We start from the raw sequence: 12332 nt of genomic DNA, 5'->3' as shown, positions 1-12332 counted from the left end.
CACCTTGTTGCAGGGGGCACATGGGCGCTCTGGTTGTTGGGGGCTGCTTGTCCATCCCCTGTGAGCTGATACACGGGGTTTGGGGTGCTCCTGGGGGCATGGAACGACAGACTGGTTCCAAATAGGACAAGGAGTTCGTCAAGGCTGTATATTGTCATCCTGTTTATTTAACTTATATGCAGAGTACATCATGAGAAACGCTGGACTGGAAGAAACACAAGCTGGAATCAAGATTGCTGGGAGAAATATCAATAACCTCAGATATGCAGATGACACCACCCTTATGGCAGAAAGTGAAGAGGAACTCAAAAGCCTCTTGATGAAAGTGAAAGTCGAGAGTGAAAAAGTTGGTTTAAAGCTCAACATTCAGAAAACGAAGATCATGGCATCCGGTCCCACCACTTCATGGGAAATAGATGGGGAAACAGTGTCAGACTTTATTTTTGGGGGCTCCAAAATCACTGCAGATGGTGACTGCAGCCATGAAACTAAAAGACGCTTACTCCTTGGAAGAAAAGTTATGACCAACCTAGATAGCATATTCAAAAGCAGAGACATTACTTTGCCAGCAAAGGTTCGTCTAGTCAAGGCTATGGTTTTTCCTGTGGTCATGTATGGATGTGAGAGTTGGACTGTGAAGAAGGCTGAGCGCCGAAGAATTGATGCTTTTGAACTGTGGTGTTGGAGAAGACTCTTGAGAGTCCCTTGGAGTGCAAGGAGATCCAACCAGTCCATTCTGAAGGAGATCAGCCCTGGGATTTCTTTGGAAGGAATGATGCTGAAGCTGAAACTGCAGTACTTTGGCCACCTCGTGCGAAGAGTTGATTCATTGGAAAACACCCTGATGCTGGGAGGGATTGGGGGCGGGAGGAGAAGGGGACGACAGAGGATGAGATGGCTGGATGGCATCACTGACTCGATGGACCTGAGTCTCAGTGAACTCCGGGAGTTGGTGATGGACAGGGAGGCCTGGCGTGCTGTGATTCATGGGGTCGCAAAGAGCTGGACACGACTGAGCGACTGATCTGATCTGATCTGATCTGGGGGGCTGGGGACAAGGTCTGGGGGAGAGCAGGTGGAACCTGGCTGAGTGAGGCTGGTGCCTGGAGGAGGTGGTCAGAACTTGATCACAGGAAAAGCAGCGGGCTGTGGGAGGCCCTAAGGTCTAAATGTGGACCCTGCCAGGCCTCAGCTTCTGCTCCTGACTAATGGCCAGCAGGAGCCCCTTGCTGGCACAGAGCCTGGAGTTGGGGGTGGCAGTGTGCAATGGAGTGCAGTGGGGTGTACTCCCCTCAGTCTGGGGGTGCAGCTCAGCTGGAAGCCCCTTTCCTTGAGGCTGGAGAGGGTCCTGCCTGTTCCTGGGGAGTCCAGGAGGGCAGGAGCCATGCCCAGAGCCGACCCGCATGGAGAGGCCGGCGGACCCTGTCTGCCCTTGTGGAGGGTGGGTTCCTCTTGCTGGGTGCTGGCCTTGGGGACACGGCTGACCGTTACCTGCTCACTGTGGCTCTCCGTGAAGCCCCAGCAGTGACCCATGTGTCTGCCAGGCCCTGGGCACCAGGCGCTGGGGAGGGCCGCATGGTCAAGCCGCATCCGGGCAGGGGTGGGAGGGGCGTGTCTGTCCTCCCTTAGTCCCACCTGCAGAGACTGAGATAAGTGCTGTCTCCTCCTGCCCCGGGGAGGCTGGGGGCCCGGCAGGGGTTCTCTGTCCCTCCCTGTGGAATGTGGTTCCCACCCCTGGCTTGGAATCCAGCCTCTCCATTGTGGAGGGGTAGCTGGGGTGGGAACCCTGACCCTTCCGGGCCACAGCGAATACCTGAAGCTCCAGACACAGGCCTGAGGGGCAGCTGTTTTTCGGGGCAGCAGTGCGGCCCTGGTCTGGGGAGGCCGGCTCATTCCCAGCAGTGCTTGAGGGTCTTCAGGGAAGGCTGAGCTCTGGGGGAAGGGGTCTGAGCAGCCTTGGTGGGGGACAGGTGCCAAAGTTCCCCTCCCCCATGTCTCCCTGGCAGATCATGGGCTGCGGGCGGCTCTCCTTTGAATTAGGAGGGCTGTGAACAGCCCCGAAGCCCATGCCTGACCCCAGGAGCAGCTCTCTCAGCACCCCTGGCCCCCGCCATGTCCCCTGGCCTGGGCTGCGCTGTTTGGAAGTTTGGTCATCATGCTTCCTGGAGCCTGTGCTGTGGGGAAGGGGCGGCCACCTGTGTGCACTCAGGCAAGTTGTGAAACCTGGTTTCCTGGACACCGAGCTCATTAAACCTGGACGCGGTAGTGGTTAAACCCTCCACCTGCCCTGGGCGCCCAGGCTGCTGGCAGGGCTCCAAGTAGGTAGCCGTGTCCCTTGGCCTCTCCTGTCCCCTGACTCCGTCCTGCACCCCTACGAGCCTGCGGCCGTGTCTGTGGCCTCCTTTTGCCTGTGGCCTCAGCTTCTACTGTGGAGGGAAGGGGACTCCTGTGAAGGTCACTGAGGCTCCAGGGCATTGTGGGCCCATCCTCCTTGGTCCCTGAGCTGGAGGAGGCTACCCTGCACTGCCTTCGTCCCTCCTGCCATGCAGTGTACCCCCGCCACCCCAAGGGTGGCCATGGAGGGAGCCTCTGGACGCCTGTGTGCGACCCTCAGGTGGGTGGGCTCCAGTGGAGGTAGTACCCTAGTGGGATGGGGTCTCAGGTAGGTGAGCTCTGGTGGAGGTGGTAACCCAGTGGGACAGGGTCTCGGGTGAGCTTCAGCGGAGGTGGTACCCCAGTGGGACGGGGTCTCAGGTGGGCACGAGCTAGATGGAGCATGGGGTAGGCAGCAGGCAGTGGAGGAAGTGCAGCTGAAGAGCCAGGTGTCTTGGCCACAGGCGGGTCTGGGCAGCAGGGCCTTCACTCCCCTCTCCCCCAGCCGCCTGCACGCCCTCTGAGGGGCCCTGAGGTGCCACCCACACTGCCTGTGCTGGCCCCGGGCTCCTGTCCCCTGAGGTAGGGGGCACTGGGGGGCCCTCAGCCCATCTCCTCGCCCTCTTCTTCAGAAAGTCGGGTCTGATCTGAGTCTTGGTCTTCTCTGGGTTGGGGCCTGGTTGGTGTGGGTGGGAGTGGTGGCAGGTGCAGCAACTGAGTGCCGTGGGCGCTGCCGTGGGCGCTGCAAGGCCTGGCTGCCCATGCGGCCCCACAGATGGCAGGGGACGGCTGGTCCCACTATGTCTATCTCCCCTCTTCTGTCTTCCTCTTCCTCCCTCGCCCCACCCACCGGCCCCTGGCTGAAGTGAGTAGGGAAGTGTTTATGGGTTTCTCCTCCAGGCCAAATAAGGCAGGGTGAACAAGCTGGCGGGAGATGCAGCAGGCTGGGGGAGGGCAGGCTCGGATGGGACCCCTGCCCTGGCTGCTGCTGTGGCCTGGCAGCAGGCCCCTGGGGACTCTGAGCCTCTGGGCCCCGCCCGGCCCTGCCCAGAAGAGCTGGCAGAGAGGTGGCCCAAGGGTGCCCGTTGTTAGGTCAGGAGACCCCGGGCCTAGTCCTGCCACCGCCTGGGGACTCCAGTGACGCACATCCTCCCCAGCCTCCCGCCCCGTCTGTGACCAGGAAGCCTGGGTCTGCGGACCCACGGCTCTGTGGTGTGTCCCGCAGTCTCACCCTCTTGGTCACACTGCCAACAAGCCCAGTAACACACCCCGAGGAGGAAACTCCGGGGCAAGCAAGGTCCCTCCTGTGCAGGTAAACACTGGTTCCGCTGGCATGGCTCTTCTGGGCAATTGTGATGTTTACACGTGCGTGTGTCTGTTCTCACTTAAGTTTTACACAAGGAGTGGTGGTGGGCGTGGCTGCCAGCTGCGGCCTCCATCCTGCATGATGCCTTGGGGATTGGCTAGTTCTCTCTGCTGCCCGTCTGGCGCTGTCCCCATGGCAGCAGCCCCTCCGGGTGATTATAAGCCCTCCAACCCCACCCAGCGGCTGGGGAGACAGTGGCCTGGAGCGGCCTGTCTCCTGCAGGACTAGGTCTCCTCCATTCGTTTCTCAAGGAAGAATTTCATGGTCTGGGGTCCAGGTTCTGGGCTCCTGAGCCACCTTACACCAGAAGTGATCCCCAAGCGGAGGCCCACAGCTCTTCTCCCCTTGACCTCGAGCAGGACCAGTGGGGAGAGTAGGAAGGGCCAGGGAGCTGCAGCTGCCCCGGACTCTGGGCCCCCCGCCCGTGCATCCTCTTCCCTGTTTCTCTGGGTGCCATGGTGCTGGCTGCCCTGGAAGGGGCCTGGTGTCCCTAGCCTGGTGGAGGGTATGGCAGCTCTTCCCGGGGCCTGGTTTCCCACGTCGGGCCTTCTGGCTGCGTCCCCTGTCCACAGCTGACCCCACAGGTCTGCCAGTCCTGGTCCAGCCCTCCTGCCCCATCTGTCCACTGCCGGCTGTCCTCCAGAGCTGGTTCAGCAGGTCCTAATGCCTGGCCTGGAAGTGACCCTCACCCACCCGCTTCTACACCCTGGGCCACCTAGACCCACACCACTTCCCCGGCGGGAGTGTCAGCCGCTGTGCCGGGGACTTGTTTTGTCTCCCTATCTGCGAAGAGGAGGTGCCAGGACAGTCATGGTGGTGGCCGCTGTGCGTCCCCCGCTCCTGGCCTCTGCGCTCTCCCGAAGTCTCTCCCAGTTCCTCCGTCCTTCCAGCTTGGATGCTGATGCAGGTCTGACATGACCTCTGAGCCTCCTCCTGCCATCTCTGCTGGCCCCTGGGGTCACCCACCTGTGCCACCCTGTGTGTGGGTCCCACCAGCCAGGTGATATGGTGCTCAGGCCTCCCTGCAGATGGGCTGAAAGACCCCTCGGAGGGTAACGATGAGGACCTCAAGGGCATGGGCAGAGCTGCAGCCCCCACCCCTTCACAGGCAGGGAAATCAGGGCTGGGCGTGGGAGCAGAGGATGGGGCCTCACTGTCCACATGTCTCCCATCTGGTGGGGGGGCACACGCAAGCCAGACTCGGGGTTGTGTCATGGCACCACGTGCAGGCCTGGGATCTCTAGAGTCCAGCCCCCAGCAAGGGACCCCGTCTCCCTGCAGGCCAGGCTGTGGGGTCCAGCTCTGCATGCAGTGTCCGGGTGTCTGTACCCTCCACACCGCCTCCCTTCCTGGCCAGGCACCAGCCAGACCAGAACTCCGTCTCTCCCCCCAGGCCTCACTTGCCTCACCTGCAGGACAGGGGCAGGGAGGCTCTGAAGGGTTAAGCATGTGGGGAGGGGTTGCAGGGCCTTTCCTGCCGGCACAGCCCTGCAGGCACAGCCCTCCCCCACCCCATTGTTCCTGCTCAGGAAAAGGCATATCTCCCCCATGAGGTCACCAGCCACCGGCAGCTCTCTTGGGGAGGTGGGAGCTGCCTGGGCAGAGCAGCCTGTACCCCATCTCAGAATGTCCCCACTGCCTCCCCAGCTGAGCATCTTCCTTCTCTGTGGGAGCTGGGACCGATGCAAAACTCTTGAGTCTTAGTTGGCCTTCAAGACCAAAAGCTGTGCCTCCTCCTCCAGGCAGCCTGCTCAGATGCCCTGAGTCTCCTGGTCCTGCAGAGTCACAGTGAGTCCATGTCCTTGGCATTTAGACCAGTGACTCCAAGGGCGGGTATGCAGCCAGGAGTCTACACCAAAGTCCTGGTCTCCCATCCGAACACCCTTGCCCCCAGGCACCTGATTTCTTTCTCTGAACAAGGGAGCATGCGAGAGCCACCCTGGCTTCCCCCAAGAGGCCAGTTTGCCTCTAGTCTCTGTGTCCAGGCCCGCCCTCTGTCACTCTTGCTCTGCTAGCCTCTCGCCCCAGGCCCTGATAACAGGAAGGGAAGGTGGTCTGGGAATGTGACCTCAGCCTCTCTCATCCTGGCCCAGGGCTGCCCTGCTGGGGCTGGAGGCCAGTGGGCCCACAAACCCTGGGCTACGTTCCCAGCTCACGTCCCCTGGGTCAAGTCCAGGGCTTGTCCAGGCACCAACTGCCTGTGGTGCCAGTTTCCTGGTCGGGGGACCGTCTCTCAGCCTGTCTCTGCGGGGCCAGCAGCCGGGCTGTACTCCTGGACACCCCAGGGTCTCTGTTTCCTCATCTGTGTTGGCAGTGCATGCATGCATGTTAAGTCACTTCAGTTGTGTCTGACTCTTTGCGACCCTATGAACTGGCCAGGCACCTCTGTCCATGGGATTCTCCAGGCAAGAATACTGGAGTGGGTTGCCGTGCCCTCCTCCAGGGGATCTTTCTGATCAGGGATGGAAGCCGCATCTCTTACATCTCCTGCATTGGCAGGAGGGTTCTTCACCACTAGCACCACCTGGGACACTCTCTTTCTCTAGCTCTCTGCCGTATCCTTATGGAGACAGGACTCCCGTTGGGCCGACAGCTCTGCGTCTAATGAATGAATGACTGAGGGGTCCTTGTTCCCCCTCTCCAGGGCAGGCCCTATGTGGACTCTGGTGCCTGGCAACCATCTCAGGGTAGGGCAGTGCCCGGCAGCACCCACATGGGGTGACTGTATCCGTCCTGTCTTCCCATGCCCTCCCTTCTGACCCTTCGTCTCTGATTTCCTGCTTTTGGCAGAAGGAGCTTCTAGATTCTTTTCCTTCTGCTTGGGCTGGGGAAGGGGCAGAGGCCCAGCTCCGCATGCCTTGTAGCCCCACTGGTGGCAGAGGAGGGGGCTTGGGTGGCTCCTGCCCTTCTGGTTCTGGTCTGAGATCCTTCACTGATTTCTGGGACCATGTATTCTTTTATTTTGGTAAAATACACATAAAATGAAGCTCACCATCCTAACCATGTAACTGATTTAGTTACTTGACCGCACCGTGCAGCATGCAGAGTCTTAGTTCCCCAAGCAGGGATGGAACCCCTGTGCCCTGGGAGTGTGGAGTCTTGACCAGTGGACCACCAGAGAAGTCCCCTCCTTAACCATTTTCAAGTGGATGGTTCGGTGGCATTAATTGCATTCTCAGCATTGTGCAGCCAGCACCACCACCTCCAGAACCTTGCGTCTTCCAGGCTGCAGCCCGCATCATGAAACTCTGACTCCGTCTCTCCCCACACCATCCCTCCAGCTCAGGGTTGGTGTCAGAACCAGGAGCTCCCCAGGGCTGCACTGAGCTAGCCTCCCTATCACGGGCCTGTGCGCACTGTCAAAGGGGCTCAAGTGCTTGTCCAGCGCTGTTCTCCCTGGCGGATCAGAACAGGAACACCTCAGTACAGAGACCAGCAGGATGCACCCTTAGGAGCAAATTTACCTGGTCAGATGCGTGGACATCACCTGGCTGGTGCTGTGGGTGCAGGGGGCAGAGCCCAGAGGGTAAAAGTGCGGCCCTGGAAAACAGAACGGAACGTTAGAAGCCTTTGCCATAAATGCTCTTCCCTGGTCTTCTCAGGCCAAATCAGATTGATTTTTTGTTTGTTTTTTATGCAACTGTGTAATTGTGAGCAGTTTTAGGCTTTGATTGAGCCGGTCGCTATGGCTAGTATACCTCATGGAAAGAGGCAGCTTCATGTCAGGGTGCTCCGTGGAGCAGGAGAGCATGGTGGTGTCCAGAAAGGAAGACTGCTGATCAGAGTTCAGGGTCGCAGCTCTTCCCGTATGGTTCTCCAGGTTACCTTGATGCTGGGGTGGTTGGAGGGCTTGGGGACTGAACACCCAACCTGGCCCTGTTGACTGCTCTGGGGAGATGGTGTGGCCAGGTTCAGGTCAGCTTGTCTTGGCCCAGGACGTCCAGAGGGCTGTTAAGCGGAGGTCCAGCTATTGCTGGGTTCACGGTCCCCACCTGGGAGCCTGAGGGGTGAGAGTGGAAGTGGAATAGCACCCCCCAGGAGGCCAGTCTGAGCAGGGGGGTTACCCTTGTGCCACTCTGCTCAGTCACGATGACAGGGCCATGACGCTGGACCGTCTAGGGATGAGATTGGGTCTGTGGTGGGTACTGGCACCCGTATCTGTCCACTCTGTCCTGGGCTGGTGGGGGTGGTGGTGGGCAGGGCCAGGTCACTGGGGCCACTTGCTGGCCGTGGATTGAGGAGTGGAATGGGCAGAGGTGGCTCCAGGCCAGGGGCCGCTTTCAGGGATACCAGTACCCTCTGGGCTGGTAGCCTGGCTTTCCTGGCCCAGCTCCCTCTCAGGCCCCTGGGAAAGGCTGAGAGGGCTGGTTTCTGGGTGATGAGCCCCGAGCTGGGACACTTGGCATTTCCCCAGCCTCCCCAATCCCAGCATCTGCTGCACTCTGTCAGGATGGCATTGGGGAGGCTTCCGGGAGTGAGTTGTGGATGCATGCATGGCTTGAAGGGGTCATGCCGTGGTTCCCCTGGGAGACGTGATGGGGGACATGGCCACGGCCCCAGGGGGTGCACGAGGGTGTCCAGGAAGTGGAAGTCGGGCAGGAGGGAGGAGATTTAGAGAGCTAGACCCCTAAGTCAGCCGTGCTGTATGTTGCCTGGGGACGTAAAGTCTTACAAAGGAGAGAAAACAAGTGGGGAGGTTGTCAAAACTTCCGTGTTGGCCCTGGGGGCGGGGGGCAGCTCTGCAGGGTGAGTCCTGCTACACGTGCAGCATGAGGGCCCCCTGCTCAGTGTAAACAGAGCCTGACGTAGGTCAGACACGGGGCTCCCAGGGCAGGTGACTCGTCCTGCACCGAGTGTGGTCTCTCACATGTGGAGGGAGGTGGGCAGCCTCCTGGGGTGACAAGCACCGTACCTGTGGCGGGGAGGCTCGGGGCAGCAGCTGGGGTGTGGGGCTGGCTGTCCTCCCTTGCCGAGCAGCCCTGATGACTGTCCCGTCTCCTCCGCAGCCTGCCTGTTCCGGGTCAACGCGCTCTCCCTGGTCTACCTGCTGTTCCTGCTGCTGCTGCCCTGGTTCCCGGGCCCCTCCCGGCACAGCATCCGAGGTAAGGGCGGGTGGGGCTCGGTGGGGGTGGGGGTGTGGATTCAGGGGTCTCAGAGCTCTTTCTCCAGATGCCCGGGGCAGGGGAGAGTTGGGCCATGGCTGAACCGGGCAGCGGTTATGTTCTCTGTGGTTGAAGAGCCACTGGTAAAGGATGAGTGGTCCTAGGTTCATTTTTCATGGTGGACCCTTGGCTGTTTCAGATCTCTGTTGTGACCTCATATTGCAGGGCCGATGCCGTGTTCCTCCGGCCATGGGCTGGGCCACCTTCCTGCCAGGTCCCTCCCCTGACTCCCACCCGGTCCCAGCACTGACCTTGCAGCCCATCTGACCTGAGTGGCTCTGGCCAACCCTTAAGTCCAGCCACCTCACCAGCGCCCCTGCCCCACTGTGTACTCAGGCTCCATCCATGTGTGCTTGGTGCTCTCTGGGGCGGTGCTTTCCTCTGACCACCTTGTTGTCAGGGTAACTGGGTGCCCGGCGGTCCCCACCTAGTTCTGAGCTCCTGGAGGGTGGCCTCTGAGTCCACCAGGCGGACAAGATGTGTGGGAAAGCCTGTCAGGGTGCCTTTGCCCCCAGGGCAGTCTGCATAGTGGGGCCAAGAGAACCGGCTTATCTGAGAGGGGCTGAGAGCGGAGAGGATCCCCGAGTAGGAGGGCGCCCTGCCGCCTGTCCTGTGGAGCACAGACAGGTCCCTGTGAAGGGGGATGCAGACCTGCAGGCCGACAGCACGGGGCGCGTGGTTGAGGAGCCCCTTCAGGCCGGAGTCCCACCAGCCACTCTTGGGGTGCTTCCGGGTCAGTTTTTGTCCTGGCTTTTCAGTAAGGACAGGTGCTGTGGATGGCTCTGTGCCCCATGGGCAGGGAGGCCCTTAGGTTTCCCAGGGTGAAGAGAGATGCCCAGGCTTAAAAGAGGGTTCCCAGGGAGCACATTGTCAGTGGTGTGACCCCCATCCCATTCCGGACAGAGGTCATGGAAGAATAGCCTGGCAGGGATCACCAAGACCGCCGCAGGGAGCCAGGCCCACACCTGCTGCCCCTGGGAGGTACTGGCGGCAGGCTGGCCGCCCAGGGCCTCAGGTGTGTCCTGTGGCTGCAGAGACCACCTCACACCCAGCAGCCACCCGCAGGTCCCTGCTCACAGTCTGGGAGTCAGAGTCCAGCATGGGCTTCTTGGAGTGAAAACCCAGGTGTCACCGGGCTGGTCCCTCCTGGGGGATCTGGGGAGAATCTGGTTCCTGTTTCCAGTTCCTCAGCTCGGCGCCCCTTCCCCATCATCCAGGTTGGCAATGGCCAATTGAACATCACCCCCCATCACTCTGATTGGGCCCTCCTGCCCCGTCTCCATGGTTGGGACCCTGGAGTAAGACTGGGCCTGCCCTGGGTGGGGGTGGTCAGGAGCTGCCCTTGTTTAAGGTTAGCTGCTTGGCACTCCTGGTTCCCCTTTGCTGCATCAGGAAATGTTCACAGGGTCCCAGGATTGGGGCATGGGTCCTCCTAGAGGGGTGTCAACCTGCCTCCCACAGGGTCACAGGTCCCCCTCCCCGGCCTGTGGTGTCTGGTCAGACTCTCTGCTCCCGTGGGCACTGGTATGGGGGGCCCCTGACCTTGGAGTGCAGGGAGAATTCAGGGAGGGGTCCCACACAGGTGTAGGGCTGGGAGCCACGGGGGACCCCAGGCCACAACCCTGTATGGCTGGCTGTCCCAGCCCTTCCCCAATCCGCAGCTCAGGCCAACCTGGGAAGACTGGGCAGTCAAGGCCCTCCCCTCCTCTCCGTGGACCCCGTTCCCAGGGTCTCAGCTCTGAGCTGTTTGTTCCATTGTATTTCATGCCCTGCAGTGATGGGGAACACTTTCTTCTAATTGGCGCTGGGAGAAGCACAGGCTCTCAGCCAGGGCAGGAGTCCAGGGTGGGGAAGGGTTAGGGCGCTGGGAAGACTCGCCTGCCTGACCTCCCTCTGTCCATCTGTCTGGCCTCAGAGGCCCTTCAGGGTCAGAGAGGCTGCTGGGTTTTTCCGGGTGGGAGAGAGGAAAATGTGAGGCCCATCCATGCCTGAGTGCCTGGCCACAGGGTCATGGTCGTGTTGCAGCTGGGCCTTGGCGCCAGCTCTGGGTGGAAGGTCTGAGGCTGCCCGGGTCCCCTGTGGGTGCTGATTCCTGGCTGTATTCTCACGTGGGTGTCAGCTTGACCCCAGCTCCCTGTGCTGGGCAGAGGGGTGTCCACTTCAGTGCATCCTCAGGAAACTTCCAGCACTTCCTCAGTCACTTTGCTGCCACTGTGGGCCACGTGCCCCAGCAGAGCACAGCCTCAGCAGAAGCTTCAGGGAAACCTGAGGGTCAGCTCCTGTGACCTGATTAACAGGGACTTAAGGAGCCAGGCCCTGCAACTGCTGTCCAGAGAGGGTGACTTCCCTGGAGCCCTGGGCTCTGCTCTGACTTGGGGGCCGTGGACAGGAGGGCCTGGCGGGCAGACCTCGTTCACGTCGCAGAACGGCACCCCAGGAGGACCCAGTGCTCTTTGGAAGAGGTGATGAGAGGCTCTGTTGTCCTCCGGAGACCTGTGCCCTCCTGCCTGTGGGCGGACAACGTGCCAGGTGTGGCATAGCAGATTCCCAGGGCTTCGAGCTCAGGCTCTGACCTTCTCTGGCCCTGTCCCTCCATGCCCCCCAGCTCTGGACCATCCTCCCTGTGATAGGGCCTCAGATGAGTAGGGGACTCCCCTTCCCTCAGCACCCTTCACCCAGTTCATGTTGGGAGGGTGAGGTCGACCAGCAGCTCACCATGGTGCTAGAGCTGGGTCCAGGTGGGCACCACACTCACAGGGGTCCCAGGCTGCCCCAGAACAGGGTCATGGGAGTGGGGCTGTCCTGGAGTGTTTGCGTACTGAGCGGTCAGATCAGGGAGGTTTGGGGCTTGAGCCCCAGTGCCTACTCTGGTCAAATGCTCTCTGCACCCCCTACAAGCTCCCTCTCCTCCACGCCTGAAGCCCCAGCCTCCCAGCCCCATTTCCTGCTTCTCCAGAGATTCTGGCCTGAGTGGCACCCTGGATCCTTCGGAAGGAAACACTTCTGTGTGACCCCTCCTCTGCACGACAGAGGTGGGGGTCGCCTGCCCACCAAGGCAGGGCACCATCCTTCCACCACGCTCCCTGTGCCCTGCAGGCCTCACAAGACCAAACGAGTGACCCCAGATCAAGGGGAGAGGCAGGCAGGGCTTCCAGCAACTGCAGTGGGTGGCCCAGGACCCACACACACCGCCCCACCCTCTCAGGATCCCCACACCAGCCTGACTGCCCTCCACCCTCTGAAGTTAGAGCTGCCTCCCGGCCTCACCCAACACTGCTGTCAGCCATCCCGCTACCCTCTCATCCTCCATCCATCATTCCATTTATCCACCCATCCTCCCACCCACCCATTCACTTGTATATCCATCTTCCACCTGTTGATCCATCCTTCCATCCATTCACCCACTGCTCTATCCATCCATCCATCCATTC

General features: G+C 60.7%; 1 protein-coding gene across 2 annotated transcripts in view; it reads left to right on the top strand.

Moving 5' to 3' along the window:
* The window catches only part of PIEZO1 (piezo type mechanosensitive ion channel component 1 (Er blood group)), a 56095-nt gene that overhangs the window by 20937 nt on the left and 22826 nt on the right, over positions 1 to 12332 (top strand). For both annotated transcript variants that reach the window (XM_055554393.1, XM_055554392.1), the window contains exon 2: positions 8746 to 8841. In XM_055554393.1, the coding sequence (XP_055410368.1) occupies positions 8746 to 8841 (96 nt within the window). The remainder of the gene's footprint in view (positions 1 to 8745; positions 8842 to 12332) is intronic.

Source organism: Bubalus kerabau, chromosome 17 (genome assembly GCF_029407905.1).
Source record: "Bubalus kerabau isolate K-KA32 ecotype Philippines breed swamp buffalo chromosome 17, PCC_UOA_SB_1v2, whole genome shotgun sequence".
NCBI lineage: Eukaryota > Metazoa > Chordata > Mammalia > Artiodactyla > Bovidae > Bubalus > Bubalus kerabau.
Note: the sequence above shows the minus strand (reverse complement) of the source record. Positions and strands in the feature narration are given on the sequence as shown.